The sequence below is a fragment of the Protopterus annectens genome, chromosome 13.part0, assembly GCF_019279795.1.
Source record: "Protopterus annectens isolate FY-2018-M chromosome 13.part0, PAN1.0, whole genome shotgun sequence".
NCBI classification, from domain to species: Eukaryota; Metazoa; Chordata; order Ceratodontiformes; family Protopteridae; genus Protopterus; species Protopterus annectens.
Genome location: NC_056747.1, coordinates 757,655,403 through 757,676,109, shown reverse-complemented (window position 1 = coordinate 757,676,109; position 20,707 = coordinate 757,655,403). Strand labels below are relative to the sequence as shown.

The window sequence follows — 20,707 nt, the reverse complement described above, 5'->3', positions numbered from 1 at the left end:
GAAAAACAAATTATTAAATCGATCAAACTGAGGAGATGCATTACAACGGACTGCTATAAATGTACACGTTAATGATCCGAAATTCTCTGCTAGAACTCTTCCCATGCTTGTTCAAATGACAACATAGAACATACACAAAAATATGACTGCAATACATGTACCAGAACTGCAAACACAGCAACAACAAATTATCCATATTTGTCTTACCTGCTCATAGTAAGTTTTAGCTATACTTGGTAGCACCTGCCATCAAGAAGGAAGGAAAGAAAAAAAAAAAATAAAACAATTACTAACCTTGTAAGAAAATATAAAGTGGCAAAATCAGAGAGCTGTTTCATTATCTATCACGCTCTAAAGTAAAAAATATACACCACAGAAAAATCTACTAATAGCAGCTAACCTCATCTTGTAAAAAGAAACACATCCGGCTCCATTTCCAATTAACTGGTTGGGCTGTGCCCACAACTTGCAGTGTTCCGAAATGAATCTGCTTCAACTGCCCAGCTGCACAACTAGCATCACACAACTTTTATTTTATCAGAATGTTCTTTTCCATTTCTACCTTTTCATTTTTAACTCTTCTTCAGGGATATCATGTCCCACTACGAAATCTGAGCTCAAACTACTAATTAAGACTGCAGTTTACCTACATTACTTCTTTATACATACGCAAACTAATGCACCCAACCTAAAATAAGTATATTTAATCATTAGGTTTTTAACTTACATTAACCTCTGTAGCTCCCACTGTAATTCATGTAGAAGTAATAGACTGTAGTTTCCCATTACACCACAAGGTGGAGCTCCTTTTCAGGAATATAAAAGACAATTTTGAAAGTGAAAGAGGGGACTGGAACACTAGCTGAAGGATGGAAGACAAACACGTAGCTGAAGGGAAAAGGGCCTTGCAGCATGACTGGATTTTCTTTTCTAGTGCTTTGGGACAGGGAAGTGAAGTAGCAGATTGTGTCTGTCTCTGGCTGAAAACCTGCATGATGGTATTTTGAGGAATCAGGAGAGAAGTCTGAAACCAGTAGCTCCACGCCTGCTATGATTCAGCAAGAAAAGGAGTTCCCTTGGGCCTAGTACTGAGAAGCCATATTTGATTACCAGAGTTCTGGTAGGTGATTTTCTACTTTTCTCAGCAGAGGAACCACGGCGCCTGGTCACTAGGATATTCTCGACGGAGTGGTGAGAGGCTCTGGCTGTCATTTTTATAAGATTGTGGCCCCCCCCCCAAATGCTTTGTGGATTACAAATAACTGGGATCCATACGAGCTCCAACTTGGGCCCAATCATGCCGGCAGAAAGACTGTAAATAGTCACTAGCCAGTGAACAGGGTATAATAGAGTGTTTCATAGTTGGTCTGTTTAGAATTGATCAAGGGGGTAGAGGGTGTTAGTACTCCTGAATGATATTGCATTCTCTCGTATTTGTATTATGGCATTTTATACCATGATCCCTCCAAAACGTGCACGCTGATTGGCCAGCGTGCCCGTTGTAAATCGAGTTATACTAATGGAAAAAGGTCCGTCGCCGGACTTTTTCCATTAGTATAACTTCGTTTTAAACACTGTCTCGCTATGTTAAATGGGTTTAACATGGAGACAGCTTTAAAATAAGCAACGGAGATCTCCGTTGCTTATTTTAAAGCTGTCTCGCTATGTTAAACCCATTTAACATAGCGAACAGTGTTTAGCACGGAGAAAGCAAGATCTCCGTTGCTTTTTATGTCTCGCTATGTTAAATGAGTTTAACATGGCGAGACAGTTTTAAAATAAGCAACGGAGATGTCCGCTGTTTATTTTAAAACTGTCTCGCTATGTTAAACTCATTTAACATAGCGACACTAAAAAGCAACGGAGATCTTGCTTTCTCCGTTGCTTTTAACAGCTCTGATGTACCGCGGTACATCAGAACTGCCGCGGATGCCAGACATCTGCGGAAGGGCAGTAAACAGGCATTATACTATGCCATTATTTAAGAAAAGTAACAGTTTCTTTTCTTAAATAATGTCATGGTATAATAGCAATAACCCACTTCTGGGTGTGGGTAATGCTAAATTTACCACGGTTGGCTGTTTGGTCCTCGGGCCTCGGGACCAAACCACGCCAACCGTGGGCAAATTTAGCATTACCCACACCCAGGCGTGGGTTATTGCTATAATAAATCTTTATTGTTCAATGATAATGCATTTTGCCATGTTAGTACTGCTGCCTTAAATAATCTTTACTGCTCAATAACATTGCATTTTCTCATATTAGTATTGTTGCATTAGGACTTTTTTACATTGCATTTTTCCCCCGGTTTTGTATTGCTGCATTATAAAGCTTTACTGCTCATGGACGTTGCCTTCTTTGTGCATGTTTGAATGTCAAGACTTTCTTCTGTTCAGTTCTGGGGAAGAGGGTGAATGTATGTTTTTATTGCATGCATATCTCACCTTGCTTTATTGCTAACTGGTGGACTGTTGTAATAATTTAATTATGGTTGTGCTATTGCCTTTTTAAACTAGATGTGTCAACTAGAATAAAATCTGTCCCTCTTGCCACCTTGGCTTGTTGAGCCTATAGGGGTGTCACCAGAGTCAGGTAGGAAGGAACCCATATCTCTTCAGCTACACCTGTGGGTGCGCTACATTTGGGGGCTCGTCGGGGATTGTCTGTACTGCCTTGGACTCCACCCCATTCCCCTGTACATGTGGAAAGCAAATCCAGCAGAAACATGAACCCAGAAGCTGCAGTTTCACTGCCCATAAATACTATAGGGCCTGATGTTTTGAATGCTTTGGGAAGTACTGTAGAAAAATGCTTAAACCCTACACAGCCATTCACTGGGTTTGACTACCGCAAACTGCAGTTCTTTTCTGGCAAACAGCCCACACCTCAGGGAGAGGAAGATTTTGAATCCTGGATGGATCAGGCTTCACAAGCCCTAGAGGAGTGGGATATCCCAGAATCTCAGAAGAAGCAGCGGAGAGCTGAAAGTCTAAAGGGATTAGCTGCGGATACCATACGCAACCTAAGGATGGGTAAGCAAGATTGCACGACCAAGGACTATTTAGGAGTACTGCAGGATGTGTTTGGAAGGACCGTGAGGGCTGCTGACCTACTGTATCAGTTTGAACATACATGTCAAGAAGTTGGTGAGAAACTATCTGATTACATTAAGCTATTAGATAAAATGCTCCACCAGATCATCCTTAAGAAGGGGGTGGATCCAAAAGTAGCTGACCAAGTACAGATTGGACAAATTTTACAGGGAGCTCAAGCTATGGACCCCATTGTGTGGAAAATGAGGATAAGAAATAAGGAAGAGACACCAACTTATTCTCAGTTGGTAAAAGAGGTGAGGGAAGAGGAAGCCCTGTTGGAAGCCAAATCTCAGTGTTCAACAGCAACTATAACAGTGAGTGAACACCAGCAGGAGCCTAAAGCTGTTCTCACTACTCAAACAGGAGTCATGGCCCAGAGTGTCCACAATGTAGAGGTGTCACAGTTGCAGATGCAGGTGTCTTCCCTCACCGACGCCATAGCTCAAGTCACCAAGACAGTTACAGATTTGCAGAAAGCCATGGTAACTTTAGCTGAAGGGAGGAATACATCAGCTAGAACCTCCACGAAAGAACTCAGCGAAGAACCGAATCAGCCAATGCTCAGAGTTCTTACTGGATTTTGTTTTCGCTGTGGAGATACAAGGCATATAAAGTGACAGTGTCCTAATGCAGGGAAACTTCAAAGTGCCTCAGTGAAGGAGCCAGCTGAGTACCCATTTACAAAGAGCTCCATAAAAACTAACATCAAGAGACAGCATCCTGGATCTCCTTTCAAATCTAACCCTTGTAATAGGGGAGAGAAACTACCTACTATGCACACTTCTAACTCATCTGAGGTGAGCAACTGAAATGGAAAGCCATCAGCCAAAATCTCAGCATGAGACTGCAAAGCATTTCTAAGCAAGAGTCTTATCCATTAAAATGGCAAGGTCAACCGGTGGTACCTCAACCACATGCTGATGGTCGTACAGCTGAACACCGGAAACATAAACTACCCAAGGGCCTACTGGGACCTTCCAATGTCATGTCAGTAAAAAGAGAAGGAGTGTATAGTAAAGCACTGTTGGATACTAGTGCACAAATCACCATTCTGTACAGAGACTTCTACCAAAAATACTTAAAGCATTTGCCACTTGAAAAGTTAGAAGATTTGGAGATCTGGGGTCTAAGTGACACAAAGTTCCCTTATGATGGTTATGTCTCACTCAAGTTAGAATTTTCCACTTCAGTTGTTGGGTCAACAAAAGTTTTTGAAACACTTGCTGTTGTATGCCCCAGGCCAAAAGGAAAGGATTCAGCATCTATTTTAGTGGGGACAAATACTGACCTCAGCAGAAAAATGCTAATGCCTCAGTTGACCCAGGAACACCTAACACTACATCCTCTCCTGAGGCCAGTTTTCTGTGCCTTTCAAAGGGAGAAGGATAGTAAGAAAGATGAAATTGGTCATGTGTGGACCTTGTCTGGGAAAGGGCATATAGTTCATCCTGGTCAGGTCACCTGCTTGAGAAGCAAAGTGATTGTGGACAAACAGTTTCCTCTTATCTCATGATGGAAACGGATCCAGAAAGTGACTTGCCACCAGGTCTGGAACTAGTCCCAGAAGTTTGGCCTGTGGACAGATTAAAGAATCCTTATGACACTTTGCCTGTGGGGTTGAAAAATAAAGGAAGTACTCCCATTGTCCTGCATTCACAGGTGTGTTTGGGAAATGTTTATCCTGCCATTCCCTTACCTGTTTCTGTGTTGTCAAGGAATGACAGCAGAGCCAACGAGTTGAAGCTGGAAGATATTGAGATAGGAGGTGGTCTCTTGCCCCCGAGTGGCTAACCAGACTTAAAGAGCTACTAATGAAAAATACATTTTTTTTTCTACTAGTGAACTAGATGTGGGCTGTGCAAAATGTACAGAACACCAAATAAGAGTAAAAGAGGAACGGCCCTTCAGGGAACATTTCAAAAGAGTAGCCCCAGGAGACCCGGAGGACTTAAGAAAACATTTGGAAGAACTAAAAGCCTCAAGGATAATTCGAAAGTCAAGAAGTCCATATGCCTCTCCCATTGCCATTGTCAGGAAAAAGAATGGGTCAATTCGCATGTGTGTTGACTATCATACTTTGAATCAGCGAACCATTCCAGATCAGTACACAACTCCCCGGACTGAAGTTGCTCTAAATTGCCTGGTGGGCAGTATGTAGTTCAATGTGCTAGACTTAAGGAGTGGATACTATCAAATCCCTATGCACCCAGAAGATAAAGAGAAGACTGCTTTCATTACCTCTTTGGGATTTTTTGAGTTTGATCGCTTATCTCAAGGTTTATCAAATGCACCGGCAACTTTCCAGAGAATCATGGAAAGAACAATTGGAGAGACATGCATCTCCTGGAAGTCTTAGTCGACCTGGACAAAATCATTGTCTTTGGGAGGACCCTAGAGGAGCACGAAGAAAGACTGATGAAGGTATTGGACAGGATTGAAAAGGAAGGCCTGAAGTTGTCATTGGACAAATGCAAGTTCTTCCAACCTTCAGTGACCTATGTGGGACAAGTAGTATCTGCAAATGTAATATCCTCAGATCGCAGCAAAGTTGAAGCAGTGACATCTTGGCCTAGACCCAAAACTATCACAGAGCTGCGATCTTTCCTGGGGTTCTGCAGTTACTATAGAAGGTTTGCGGAAGGATTTTCAAACATAACAAGACCCCACAACCATTTGCTCCGAAATGATGAGAAAACAGATGAAGATATCCTTGTGAAAAAGCCTAAGGAACCGAGAGGTTCTAAAGAACTCATAGAGAGTCGTTGGGCTCCTGAGTGCGAAGAGTCATTTGAACAGCTTACGTATGGTCTCACACATGCCCCTGTGCTGGCATATGCGGACTCAACAAAGCCATACACTTTACATGTGGATGCTACCAGGGATGGCTTAGGGGGAGTCCTTTACCAGGAGTATGATAAGAAGCTGAGACCTGTGGCTTTTATCAGTCGGAGTTTATCCCCCACAGAAAGAAACTACCCTGCACACAAGTTGGAATTCCTTGCCTTAAAGTGGGCGGTAGTGGACAAGCTGCATGACTATCTCTATGGGGCTGAATCTGAAGTGCAGTCTGACAAAAATCCTCTGACATACATCCAGACCACTGCAAAGCTAGATGCTACTGGCAACAGATGGATGGCAGCTCTATGCAACTATAATTTTAGTTTGAAATATCGCTCAAGACACAAAAATGGAGATGCTGATGGTCTGTCCAGAAGATCTCAAGGAGATTTACACCCAGACGATGAATGGGTGGAAATTCCAGTGCCAGGGGTAAGAGCTGTGTGTCAGACTGCAACCTGTTATCAACACACAATGTTGGGCCCAAAGGTTGGGTCTGTCTGCAATCACACCCCAAGCTTACTGTAATCTGGTCACTTTGCAGGCTTCGTCTCTACCAGCTTTGAGTAACAGTGACCTCAGGAGAGATCAAAGAGAAGACCCCTTAAGTCAGCTGGTGGTAGCTACTTTGGAGAAGAAACAAGTAAATGTGCTTCGTACGGATACTCATCCTCTGGCAAGACTTTTGGCCAAAGAATGGGACGGACTCCAGATACAGAATGGACTAGTGTATGGGAGATCTCCTAGTGCATTTGGCAGTGAAAAATGGCAATTGTTGCATCCTCAGAAGTATAGAGAAGTAGTACTCTGGTCATTGCATGATGAACATGGTCATCTTGGTTATGACAGAACTATGGGTCTGGTACGAGACAGGTTCTACTGGCCATGCATGAAGCAAGATGTTGAAGATTATTGTTGTACATGTCTTCGTTGCATTCAGAAAAAGACTCTGCCGACTAGAGCTGCTTCATTGGGTCAAATGGAAAGTAGCGGACCCCTGGAACTGGCATGTATAGATTTTCTGTGCATTGAACCAGATGAAGGCGGGATCAATAATGTGCTGGTGGTGACAGACCACTATATCAGGTAGACTCAAGCATTTCCCACTCATGATCAGAAAGCTATTACAGTGGCAAAACTACTAGTTGAGAAGTTCTTTGTACACTATGGCCTGCCAAAAAGGATACTCTCTGATCAAGGACGTGATTTTGAAAGCAAGCTTGTCCTTGAACTACTTACTCTGTTGGGAGTCCAAAAAGCCGCACCACTCCTTATCATCCTCAAGGGGATTCTCAGCCTGAGCGTTTCAACAGAACTTTACTAGACATGTTGGGGACGCTATCTGCTGAGAAGAATAGTCAATGGAGTAGATATGTAGCCACAATGGTGCATGCTTATAACAGTACTAAAAATGATGCTGCAGGACTCTCGCCTTACTTCCTAATGTTTGGAAGAGAAGCTCGTCTTCCTGTTGATGTCACCTTTGGAGTCGCAGCTGATGATACAGCAGTGGGATCTCAGGGCACTTATGTGGAGAGACTCAAGAACCACCTCAGACAGGCTTATGAGCTTACTGAAAAATTAACAGGACAAAGAGATCAGCGAAACAAGGCTCACTATGACAAAAAAGTAAAGCTGCATGATTTGCAGTCAGGGGACAGAGTTCTTTTGAAAAATTTGGGACTACAAGGAAAGCATAAACTAGCTGACCACTGGGGATCTGAGATTTACATAATTTGTTCTCAGCTACCTAATATCCCCATCTACCAAGTTTGTCCTGAGGGGAAAGAAGGACCTATTAAAACCTGGCACTGAAACAACTTAATGCCTTTGGCAAAATCAATGAGACTCATGAATCCGGAGCCCAGAATGGCTCAGCGGAAGCCTAACACAAGGCAATCCAGAAGGCTAAGGCAGAGAGGAACTATACTCTCCAACAGTCAAGAGCCTATGCTTCCTCCTGCTGAAGGAGAGGAGGACAGTGATGATGACTGGGGTTTCAATGGGCATTTTTATGAGGGTGTTCAAGATGCCGTGGGCTGTAATCTCAATGTAAATGTACCGGAATTCATTCCTTGTCATTTTGAGGAGCCCAGACCTAACAACAGACTAAGTAATGTTTCTGTGCCTCTTGCAGAACCTGATACTGATGGAGGCCCTGCTATGCAAACTTCAGAAAATAGTGCTGAGGACAGTCATACCGTTATGGAAAATGGAAGTGAAGTTATACAAGAGGAGATCTTAGAAGCAGACAATATGCCTACTGAAGAACTAAACATTGAATGTGATGTGAGTGACAAACCTTCCGAGCAAAATTCCTTAGCAGTCTCTTCCGAACCAAAACTGCACAGACTGATTCTGCCCCCACAGACACTTACCTATACCAGTTTGGGACATAGTATACAGGAACCTATGACCACAGCTCATCAGAGGGTCTGCGCTCATAATCCCTATGCCTCCTACTCCAGTGGGTCCACCCCACGCCACCCCAAGTTAAGCATAAAGCTGATTACCCTTGGTGGAATGTACCTTTTGAATGCAAAAATATTGTTCAGTTGATGGTGCACTAGCATTTGTAAATATTTTCTGCTACCTTTGACTTGGGGGGACCCAAGAGTTTCAAGTGGGGGGAGAGTGTAGCGCCCACTGTATTTCATGTAGAAGTAATAGGCTGTAGTTTCCCATTACACCACAAGGTGGAGCTCCTTTTCAGGAATATAAAAGACAATTTTGAAAGTGAAAGAGGGGACTGGAGCATTAGCTGAAGGAGGGACGACAAACACGCAGCGGAAGGGAAAAGGGCCTTGCAGCATGACTGTTTTTTCTTTTCTAGTGCTTTAGGACAGGGAAGTGAAGTAGCAGATTGTGTCCATCTCTGGCTGAAATCCTGCATGATGGTATTTTGTGGAATCAGGAGAGAAGTCTGAAACCAGTAGCTCCATGCCTGCTATGATTCAGCAAGAAAAGGAGTTCCCTTGGGCCTATTACCGAGAAGCCATAGATGATTACCAGAGTTCTGGTAGGTGATTTTCTACTTTTCTCAGCAGAGGAACCACAGCACCTGGTCATTAGGATATTCTTGGAGTGGTGAGAGGCTCTGGCAGTCATTTTTATAAGATTGTGGTTTCCCCCCCTCCCTAAATGCTTTGTGTATTACAAATAACTGGGATCCATATGAGCTCCAACTTGGGCCCCATCATGCTGGCAGCAAGACTGCAACTAGTCACTGGCCAGTGAACTGGGTATAATACAGTGTTTCATAGTTGGTCTGTTTAGAATTGTTCAAGAGGGTAGAGGGTGTTAGTACTGCTGAATGACATTGCATTCTCTCATATTTGTATTGTGGCATTATAAATCTTTATTGTTCAATGATAATGCATTTTGCCATGTTAGTACTGCTGCCTTAAAGAATTTTGCTGCTCAATGACATTGCATTTTCTCATATCTGTATTGTTGTATTAGGACTCTTATTGCTTAATGACATTGTATTTTTCCCGTGTTTGTATTGCTGCATTATAAAGCTTTACTGCTCATTGATACTGCCTTCTTTGTGCATGTTTGAATGTCAAGACTTTCTTCTGTTGAGTTCTGGGGAAGAGGGTGAATGTATGTTTTTATTGCACACATATCTCACCTTGCATTATTGCTAACTGGTGCACTGTTGAAATAATTTGTTTATGGTTGTGCTATTGCCTTTTTAAACTAGATGTGTCACCTAGAATAAAATCTGCCCCTCTTGCCACCTTGGTGTGTTGGGCCTATAGGGGTGTCACCAGTCAGGTAGGAAGGAACTCGTATCTCTTCAGCTACACCTCTTTTTTTTTTTGTTTCTTTATTAATTCCTCTCCTTGACACCTGCAAAGTACAGCCTGTACATCAATAGTTCTAATTCTTCTCACAGACATACACAACTTTAGAAGCCACCAGGGAAAACACACAAAATGCAACATTAACGGACATATTTTACCTTTTCTGAAAGTGGCCAATGAGGTCCCATGCAAGTATAATCCAATTCTCCTGGTAAATCCACTGTAATATTCACCTAACAAAGGGATGAAGGAAGATAAAAATAAACATCAGACTTCGTATTTATACAAAACTGAATTTTAACATTAGCACTACAGGGCGATTTTTTTTTTATAAACAGCAGTTAGTACAAGGTCCCAATTATGGGTAGAACCCCCCCCCCCCACAGCAAATTCACCAGCACAGGTACTCTGTCCCCCTGCATCTGTTTGTCTTTATTACACAATCACTCAGTCTCTATGTACATCACCAGACACCTATTATCAAATTAATTTTTTTTTTTTTTACTAAGGATTATTACACTTGATTATTTCATCTTGGATATTTTATAGCTGCATAGTCTGAAAAGCCTTATGTTTCAAACAGACAAGGAATTTCACTACACAATCCTTAGGATACATCCACGGATGGTATATTGAATTACAGTAGACTAATCCATGAGCTCTTCTGTTTACTTCCCTGAACAAATCCATTTTGGAAACGCTACTATATGCCATGGACAATGTTTTAAGAACCAGCATGTAAAAAGCAAACCACTCTTTACCCTTGATGAGGGTAACTGAGTTTTAAAGCAGGTGAATGGCATGCCACAAATCCTTCTGCTATTTACAATATGAAGGTGAAAAACAAGTCAGATGAAGTTCCTCACCACAAGCCTTTAACTATGTAAAGGAAAGATAATAAAGCCATGACAAACTTTCATGGCCCAGGATCACTTAGCAACTCAATTACTGGACTAGCTGGCCAAGGGGAGTGGAAACAAATGGCTACTACCAGTGAGCTCCTGGGTAGTGGGGATGACTTGGTCTGCTGAAATACTGCAAACCCAGCCTTTACAGTAAGTCAGTAAGTGCAACACAAGAACTTAGTACATGGGTAGCTGCCAAGCATATACACTATTGCCAGAGCTGAGCTTGCATAGAAACACATGCATAGCATCCTGGCATTGAAAACTGAAAGTTGCTGGGTGATGGCCTCCCCTGTCTAGCCATCACCTACTGGGAACTAATGAGTAAAAAAGTAAAAAGCAGGGCACGTTGCTAGCAAACACAAGGAGCAAAATATACAGAAAAAAAAATCTTGCATTATATATACACAACTCTACAGACTATACAAAACAGTATGCAGACAGCCATCATGCTAGGTTGACCTCTACAGGATAAAGTCTGTCATGACTCTTTCGGTCTCAATTTCTTTTTTGCTTGAACAGCACTACTCTTTCAGATCCCCAATTAAAACAACAATGTACAAAGAAAGCAATAAGATGAGGCTAATGTGGTCCCAATCTGCAAGGGAGGCCCTTCCACAGACCTCACAAGCGTTGCTATGTTAGATGATGGAAAAATCATCACAGAGAACTTTTTAGGGAGACACAAGAAATGACATAACCCAGTAGTGTTTTCTAAACGTTAGATCTTATATGCTTTGCCTTGTAAAGTTCTTCAAGAGAGTGACCCCTGCCCTGGCTTATATCTTCTGTCCATGCAGTTTACTTTGATCTGATTAAAGTGCTCAAAACTATACCTCATGACAAAAATCACACATACACTCAGGGACTTAAAGGTAGTTATGGCCACAACACCTTGGGGTCTACAATGGGTTACATGGTTAAAGACAACAGACTAAAACAAGAAGACATCTAGTCTCACCATCTACTATTCACCAGTGTAGTCCCTCAAATCTCATCTCTGAAACCACTCCCTTTTGGAATGTTTTTACAAATGTCAAAAATGACTGCAGTGTCTGGCTTACATGCAGGTGATGGCAAACTTGGGAGCACTATCTTTAATCCCAGTGATACCATCTCCCTCTAAGGCGCATACATTAAACAAATGGTTCAGTAAAAATAACTTTGCCTTCATCATCAAAATAATGCAGCACACTGCCTAGCTCTATGGAGTAGAGGGATAAAGACCAACACTAACCCCAATGTCCCGAATTTGATTAGGTACTCAAGTGGTGGAATGGACTGGCTGGGAGGAATATGAGGAAACATTAGATGCCTGCTCACCCATTCTGGGGAGAGGTATGATGTGGTTTCCAGCTGGCCAGTTGTGAAGTGGAAATGCAGGCATGCACCAGAGGACACTGAATAGGAGATGTAGGCTTGGTATCCCAAGCTAATGATGGCAGTTGTCAGGGGGTATTACGTGGAAGTACATGTATATCTTTGGGAAGATGGAGGTCTTGCAATGATGCAATGGTGTTAGGCGCTATTAGAAATGCTCAGCTGTCTATGTTAATGAGGACTGTGACATGGGCCCATCAGCAGACTGGGAGGTGGCAGCAGAGTAGAACTGTCTGGTGATTCACTGGGTACTTAGGCTGTGCAGAGGCTTAATGGGGATATCAGCTCCCACAGGTTGCCAGCTGGAACAATCTGCAGGGTAGAACTAACAGGTGTCCCTTTGGACAAATAGGCTGCAGCAATGGTGATGGCACTGACAGGCCATTCAGTGGGTAGAAAGACTGCAGCAAGGCCTGGTAGTCTGCAAGTGGCCGTGGGAAAAACGCTTTCACGACTGGTGGGATGTTAGCCCTTCTGGATGGCCTTTTCTCCTGTGCTAGGGAGGTCCAGTACAAGGGAATGCAGAAGCTCAATTCCGATTGGGAGCGGCTTAATGTTCAGCAGGCATAGCAACAAAAATGTTCTTAGAAAAAACAAATGCATCTTTCTGGCATTTGGCAAACCCCCTCAAGCCAGCTTTATACATTATTAATGGGTGACAACTAAAAGTTGACGAAACAGTAAAAGACCTTGGAGCCCTTATACGTGCTACTTTTCTTTGATACCTATACAGAATTTGTCATGCATATATCACATGAAGATACCTACCTGATCCTCTATGTGGTCAAGAGCCAACTGTCTCCTATATATACAGTCTTAACAGGACAGTTACAGTATACTGAGTCCTGTTCTATAACCTACTTGTATATCGTTTGGTTACAGTCTATTACCACAAAAGTTTATCTCATGTAACAGCATGCATTATAAGTAACAGCAGCAGATTTCACTGCTGAGCACCATTTATAGTTAAACTTAAAATATGGCAAAGGTGAAAACACCCGAAATCTCCTCCAAAATTAGACTACACGTACTTAACGGAATAGAGTGTCATAAAAAAAAAATGTCAATACCCATGGATGCACATACAATACAAAAACTTTGCATAACATCTCATGCATGTCCTGTTTGATGAAAAGAAAGGAGCCAAAAAAAAAAAAAAAAAAAAAAAAAAAAAAAAAAACAGAAGCAGCTTGCACAGCAAACTAAATAAAAAAATGCACTACAAAGTACAGTTGTGTACACTTACTATAAATGTAGATGTTAAGAGTGTATTCACTGTTGCAGTCATTACACTTGGGTTAACCTGCTGGCAGGCTACCCTCAGTCAGCCTGAATTCCAAAGTCTAGGTCTGGCGACGGTTGCTGTCGCCTCTTCCCTGACATCAGTGCACCAGGGGTATAAAAGATGCAGCAGACGCCATTTTCTTCAGTTTTTCTTGCCCCAGATGTCAGGTGCCCCCAAAAGGGTAGGCTAAAAATATGCCAATAAAAACAAGCATGCACTAAAATATATTATACCATCATCTACAAGCAAACACACCACATAAGTTGTATAGATTTAGAAAAGTGCAGATAACTTCCAGCAAAGATATGGGGGATGGTGGGTGGGTAACCTGGACTGCAACAGTGAATACACTCTAACATCTACATGTATGGTAAGTGTACACAACTGTACTATGTTCTTCGTGTTTCACTGTTGCAGTCATTACACTAGGGTTGAATCCCAAAGCTATGGTTGGGAGGCTGGAGCTAAATAGCATTTGGAGCGGCTATGAGGCCCTGCAAAACTGCAGTGGCAAAGCCTGCCCTGGATTTAGAGTAGATTGGTAAATGGTAGTGCTTTGTAAAGGTGTGCACTGAACTCCATGTAGCAGTCTCTAAAATGTCTTTGGTTGATACTCCCCTGAGAAAGGCTGCTGCTCTGGTTGAATGTAGCCTAATGCCCTTAGGCACTGGCTTGTCATGTTGTGAATAGCAGAAACGAATGCAGTGGCCTATCCACTTTGAAATAGTCTGCTTAGAGATAGCCTTTCCTTCTGATCCTGCAGCATATGCCACTAGTAGTTGCTCAGTCTTTCTGAAAGCTTTGGTTCTGTTCAAGTAGAAGCGTAGCTGTCTGTATGTCCAAAGAATGCAGAATTCTCTCCCCCTTATTATGTGGGTTTGGATAAAAAGTAGGCAGATGAATAGTTTGGTTAAGGGCCACATTGGGCACTACCTTAGACATAAATGTCGGGTTTGTCCTCAGAGAAACCCTGTCTGGATAAAAAATGATAAAAGATTCCACAGCCATGAGTGCCTGTAGCTCTGAGACTCGTCTTGCAGAGGTTATTGCTAGGAGCAGAGCTGTTTTTCAAGATAAAAATTTTATATCAGCTGTAGCAGCTGGCTCAAAAGGAGGCAGGGTGAGTTTTTCCAAAACATAATTGAGGTCCCATGCAGGTACTGGTGATCTCCTTGGAGGCCTTAAGTTTTTGGCTCCTCTGAGGTACTGCCTTAACAAAGGATGAAAAAAGATTGGTGGCTCTGTATTGTAATGAGCAGAAATGGCAGAGGCATGAATTTTAATTGATGAAAAGGACAGGCCTTTGTCCAGCATCTCAGTTAAGTATTGCAAAAATCTGAGGAATATCTGGTGCAGCTGTGTCAATTCCTTGTGCCTGGTTCCAGGCACATAATCTCTTCCACCAGTAAGATTTTCTGGTACTAGGCCTTCTGGCCTCCAAAATGACATCCATCACAGCTTTAGTGAGAGGTGCGTTTTGTATGACTACATTATCCGCCATGCTGCCAGATTTAAGGTCGAGTTGGCTGTGTAGGATCTGATTGTTTTGTTGGGACAGTAGATGAGGTATTTGAGGCAAGGTCCAGGCCGGGCATTGAGTCAAGTTCCTTAGGATTGGATACCAGTACTGGCGGGGCCAGTCTGGGGCAATCTGTATCATCTTTGGCTTCTCTTGTCTAACCTTTAGGAGTACACCTTGAGGAAGAGAGGCAGTGGAGGAAAGGCATATACTGCTAAGTTTTTTCAGTTGAAAGATAGGGCGTCCACTTTCCATGCTTGCCTGTGATAAGTCCTTGTGCAGAATCTTTTTAGTTGGTAGTTGTGAGGAGAAGCAAATAGATCTATATCCGGGCATCCCCATTTCCTTGTTATCATGCTGAAGACATGTGGATCCAATTTCCACTCGTGGGGATCCATGAGGTTTCTGCTTGGGTCGTCTGCCAGAGTATTTATCTTTCCTGACAGAAATTGTACCTGCAGATGCACTTGGTAAGTCAATGCTGTGTCCCACAAAGTCATGGCCAGTCTGCAAAGGGGGTAAGAATGAGTGCCTCCTCCCTGCTTGTTTATATACCACATGACCGTGGTGTTGCCTGTCTTTATCAATAGTTGTCCCAGATGAAATAGGCCCTTGAAGGCTGTCAGGGCATTCTGAACAGCTAGCATCTCTTTTTGATTGATATGCAGATGCATTTGGTTTGTGGACCATGTGCCTTCAATACATCTTCCCTACCATGTGGGCCCCCCCAGGCATAATCTGATGCATCCGTTGTTAATGTTTGCCTGGCTGGGGGTAAAGTGAATGGCTGTCCCTTGTTCTGGTGACAAGCCTTCGCCCACCATCGAAACTCCTACCACAGGCAGGGAATGAGGGTAATTATTGTTTCCAGGCTGTGGCAATGTTGAGCACAAATACTTTTTAGGTACCATTGAAGTTTCCTCATATGCAGTCTTGCACATGGAATTAGCAGAATGCAGGATTCCATGAAGCACAAAGCCTGCAGAATTTTTCTTGCAGATAACTGGGCCTTTGTTGCCAACAGTTTGAAATATGTAGTCAGTTGCCTTTGTTTGTCTGGCGTGAGATAAGCCATCTGGGCAGTTGTATTTAAGCTTGCACCCATGAATATTATCTCTTGAGAGGGTACTAGTTTTGATTTCTTTTCGTTGATTGTGTACCCTAGGCCTGTTAAAAATCTCTTTACAAATGCCAGATGCTGTAGTAGAATGTCCTTGTTCTCTGCTTGAATGAGGCAGTCGTCCAAGTAAGGATATATTTGTATTCCTCTGTCTGAAGAATGCAATTACTGGTACCAGGCACTTTGTGAAGACCCTGGGTGCAGTAGATAAGCCAAAGGGCAGTGCATAGACTTGGTAGTGCATTGAGCCAGCTTTGAATCTGAGGTATCTTCTGCATGTCTGTCTGACTGGGACATGCAGGTTAGCCTCTTTTAGGTCTAAATTCACAAGCCCAGCATGGGCAGAAGCTGCTGTAGAGTCAACATTTTGAATTTTGGTATATCCAGATATGTGTTTAGAATAGATAGGTCCAGTATTGGTCTCCAGGTCTTGTCCTTTCTTGGTACCAATAACAGTCTTGAATAAAATCCTTGTCCTTGCTCTGGTACTTGTTGAATGGCCCTCATGTCCATGAGGGATAAGACTTGTTTTTGTGCCTCTGCCCATTGATGTTTTGGCAGGTATGGCCAGCTGTTTGTCCTTGGCAGGCTATGGAAGTGAAATTTGTAGCCTTGTGACACTATGTCTAGGACCCATTTGTCCTGTGTTATTATGTGCCAAATTTGAGAAAAAAGTGCTAGTTTTCCCCCTAAAGGTGCTGCCATAAGATAAGTGTTTGGTGCAGGCAGGGGGAAGTCATTGGGACTGTTTCCTGTATGGCTGTGATTTGTCTTCTCCACTTTTGGAGGTAGAAGCACCCCATTGTTCAGACTTGTACGAACCTTGGGGCTGGGATCTGCCTCTTGGGCATCTGTATCTGCCCCTTTGTGGTCTGTCTGACACTGGAAAGGACCAATTCTTTGTAGGCCAGTGTCTGCTAAATCTTGGGAGGTTGTACCTGTAAAAAATCTTTAACCGTTTGCATAGATTTAGCTTTGTTCTCCATTTTCTTTAACACCAAACAAGGTATCATGCTGTAATGGAGCATCTAATAATTTAGCTTTGACATGATCAGGCAGACTTTGTTCCTTTAACCAAGCATGCCTCCTGATGACAGAACCCGTAACAGTGGCCCTGCAGGAGGCCTCCAAAGAATCAAAACCACATTGTAAAGTATGCTTTCCAACTTGCTCAGCTGCATGCAATAAATCCTGCATTTCTTTGTTTTCTGCACATTCAGAATTTATCAACATTTTCTGTTTAAGCAGTGACATAATATATTGCTGATATTTGAGCATATGAAACTGACAATTTAAAGCCCTTATAAGCCAAGGTAGCAGAGGTGTAAATCTTCTTCCCCCATCTGTCCAATGCCCTAGAATCCCTGTCAGAGGGGGTAGGGTTTTTTGCAGTGGATGCCTTGACCTCTTTGGGACCCTGCGAGATAGTCTCTGGGACAGCAGCAGGGTTTTTGAAAAGGTACCTGAACAGCTTACCAGGAGCTGGAGGTAAGGAGTCAGGGGTCAGACTGGACTCTGAAAATACATCATCTACAATGTCTAACACGGGTGGAATAGTTAGGGGCCTGTGTTGTGGGAGTAAAAGGAAATCTCTGAGCCTTTTCTTAGATTCTGAATAATCTTGGCTCTTCCAGTGGAAATGTTCCCTCATGGTATGCAAGGTTTCCCCAAAAGAGTAATCCTCAGGAGGAGAGGCTGAAGGGATAGATTCTTCAGCATCAGAATCCTCATAGGGAGGAAGAGAGTATTCCTGACCAGAAGAGGAATCAGATGAAATGGAAACCTGATCTGAAGATTCATATTCTGTCTCTTGCCTAGGGCTCTTATCAGGAGGGGGATGGGAACCCCTGATCAAAGTAATTAAGTCTTCAGCCATTTTGAGCATCTGTTTTTTGGGCATGGAGGCCTGACCATGAGAATGTTGTACTTGTTTTTTTGTCTTTAAAGGTGCTTTAGTCTTTGCCTTTGTAGCTGGAGTCGCTTTAAAGTATAATTGAGTAGGTCTGAAAACACCCTAAGAAGCCGATGCCTGCTCAGCGGCTCCGGACCCATCTGAGGGAATAGTCTCCGAAGGTCCAATACCTTGAGCTTCCAGTGGCCTAGGCGACTCCATGTAGGAGTCTGTAGCGGCCTGCGGGTTCAAAGTAGCTGGCGTCAGGGGCTGCAAAAGCGCCTCACTGAGAACCGGCGACTGGCTTAGAGGAAGCCTCGTCGTCTGTTTTGGACCTTGGATGCCTGTCCTTTTCTTTTTCTTTACGTTTCTTGTAAATTTCGGTAGTCGGAGTGCTATCCGACGGCATTGTGTAATTAAATCTTCTGCCAAAACAGTGAAATGCAAAATCGTACACAGACGCTTAATAGTGCATTGGTTAAATCTAGCACAGAAAGTACAGTTGTGTACCTACCATAAATGTAGATGTTAGAGTGTATTCACTGTTGCAGTCATTACACTTGGGTTATCCTGCTGGCAGGCTTCCCGCAGTTGGCCTGAATTCCAAAGTCCTGGTCTGGCGTCTGTTGTTGTCGCCTCTTCCCTGACGTCAGTGCACCAGGGGGTATATAAGATGCAGCCGACGCCATTTTCTTCAGTTTTTCTTGCCCCAGATGTCAGGTGCCCCCAAGAAGGTAGGCAATACATATTGCTTACAAAAACACACACTAAAATAAACAATACTTTCACCTACAAGCAAATACACCACATAGGTTGTATAGGATAGAGAAGTCTAGATAAGTTCCAGCAAAGAAAGGGGGAAGGAGGGTGGGTAACCTAGACTGCAACAGTGAATACACTCAAACATCTACATTTATGGTAGGTACACAACTGTACTATGTTCGTGTTTCACTGTTGCAGTCATTACACTTGGGTTGAATCCCAAAGCTGAGGTAGGGCAGCTGAGTCTAGATAGGATTAGGAGTGGCTATGAGGCCCTGCAGAACTGCAGTGGCAAAGCCTGCTCTGGATTTAGAGTAAAGAGGTAAGTGATAATGTTTGGTAAAGGTGTGCACTGAACTCCAAGTTACAGCCTCCAAAATTTCCTTGGTTGGTACTCCTCTGAGGAAGGCTGCTGAAGTGGCTGCTGCCCTGGTGGAATGTGGCCTAATATTCTTAGGCACTGATTTGCCATGCTGTGCATAGCAGAAACGAATGCAGTGTTCTATCCATTTTGAAACAGTCTGCTTTGAAATAGCCTTTCCTTGTGATCCTGCAGCATATGCTACAAACAGTTGCTCAGTTTTTCTGAAAGCTTTTGTTTTGTCCAAACAGAAGCATAGCTGCCTGTGTATGTCCAAAGAGTGCAGAAGTCTCCCCCCTTTATTCTGGGGATTTGGATAAAATGTTGGCAAATGAATGGTTTGGTTAAGAGCCACACTGGATACTACCTTTGGCATAAATGCTGGGTTTGTCCTTAGAGAAACCCTGTCCGGATGAAAAATGATAAAAGGTTTCACTGCCATTAATGCCTGTAACTCAGAGTCTTTTTGCTGAAGTTATTGCTAGGAGCAGAGCAGTTTTCCATGATAAGAATTTTATGTCAGCTGTATTGGCTGGCTCAAAAGGAGGCAATGTGAGCTTTTCCAAGACAAAGTTGAGGTCCCATGTAGGTATTGGTGTTCTCCTTGGGGGTCTTATGTTTTTTGCCCCTCTGACGTACTGTCTTAGCAGTGGATGTGAGAAAATAGGAGGCTCCGTATTGTAATGAGCTGAAATGGCAGAGGCATGGATCTTAATTGATGAGAAGGATAGGCCTTTGTCCAGCATCTCAGTTAGGTATTGTAAAATCTGAGGAATATTTGGGACAAGTGGTTCAAGTCCTTGTGCCTGGTTCCAAGCACAGAATCTTTTCCATTTTTCTGCATAAGATTTCCTGGTGCTGGGCCTCCTGGCTTCCAAAATGACATCCATAACAGCTTTAGAGAGAGGTGTGTTCTGAGTGGCTATATTATTTGCCATGCCGCCAGATTTAAGGTTCTGAGTTGGCTCTGCAGGATCTAATTGTTTTGTTGAGTCAGAAGATGAGGAATTTGAGGTAAATCCAGGCTGGGCCTTGAGACAAGCTCTTTAGGATTGGGTACCAGTGCTGGCGTGGCCAGTCTGGGGCAATCAGAATCATTTTTGCTTCTCTTGTCTGACTTTTAGGAGTACCTTGGGGAGAAGAGGCAGTGGTAGAAAGGCATAAAGTGTTAGGGTTTTCCAGCTGAATGATAGAGCATCCACTTTTCATGCTTGTGAGTGATGAGACCTTGTGTATAATCTCTGTAGTTGGCAGTTGTGAGGGGAGGCAAAAAGATGTCTGGGCATCCCCGTTTCCTTGTTATCATGCTGAAGACTTACGGATCTAGTTTCCACTCATGAGGGTCCATGAGGTTTCTGCTTAGTTCGTCTGCCAGAGTATTTTTCCTTCCTGGCAGGAATTGTGTCTGCAAATGTACTTGATAGGTTAGTGCTGTGTTCCAGAAGGTCAAGGCTTGCCTGCAGAGGGGGTAGGAATGTGTGCTCCCTTGCTTGTTTATGTACCACATAACTGTAGTACTGTCCGTCTTTAGCAATAGTTATCCTGGATGTAGTAGATCCTTGAAGGCTGTCAGGGCATTCTGTACAGCTAACATCTCTTTTTGATTGATGTGAAGATGCATTTGGTCCATGGGCCACGTGCCCTGAATACATTTTCCTGCCATGTGTGCCCCCCAGGCATATGTTGTCAGTGTCTACCTGGCTGTGGGTAAAGTGAAAGGCTGTCCCTTGTTGTGGTGACAG

At 43.1% G+C, this 20,707-nt stretch overlaps 1 protein-coding gene across 3 annotated transcripts in view; it reads right to left on the bottom strand.

Moving 5' to 3' along the window:
• Positions 1-20,707, bottom strand: part of TP53I13 (tumor protein p53 inducible protein 13) — a 617,213-nt gene that overhangs the window by 180,412 nt on the left and 416,094 nt on the right. For all 3 annotated transcript variants that reach the window (XM_044054453.1, XM_044054452.1, XM_044054454.1), the window contains 2 exons: positions 9,901-9,975; positions 208-243 (listed from right to left, as the gene is read on the bottom strand). In XM_044054453.1, coding sequence (XP_043910388.1) covers positions 208-243; positions 9,901-9,975 — 111 coding nt within the window. The remainder of the gene's footprint in view (positions 1-207; positions 244-9,900; positions 9,976-20,707) is intronic.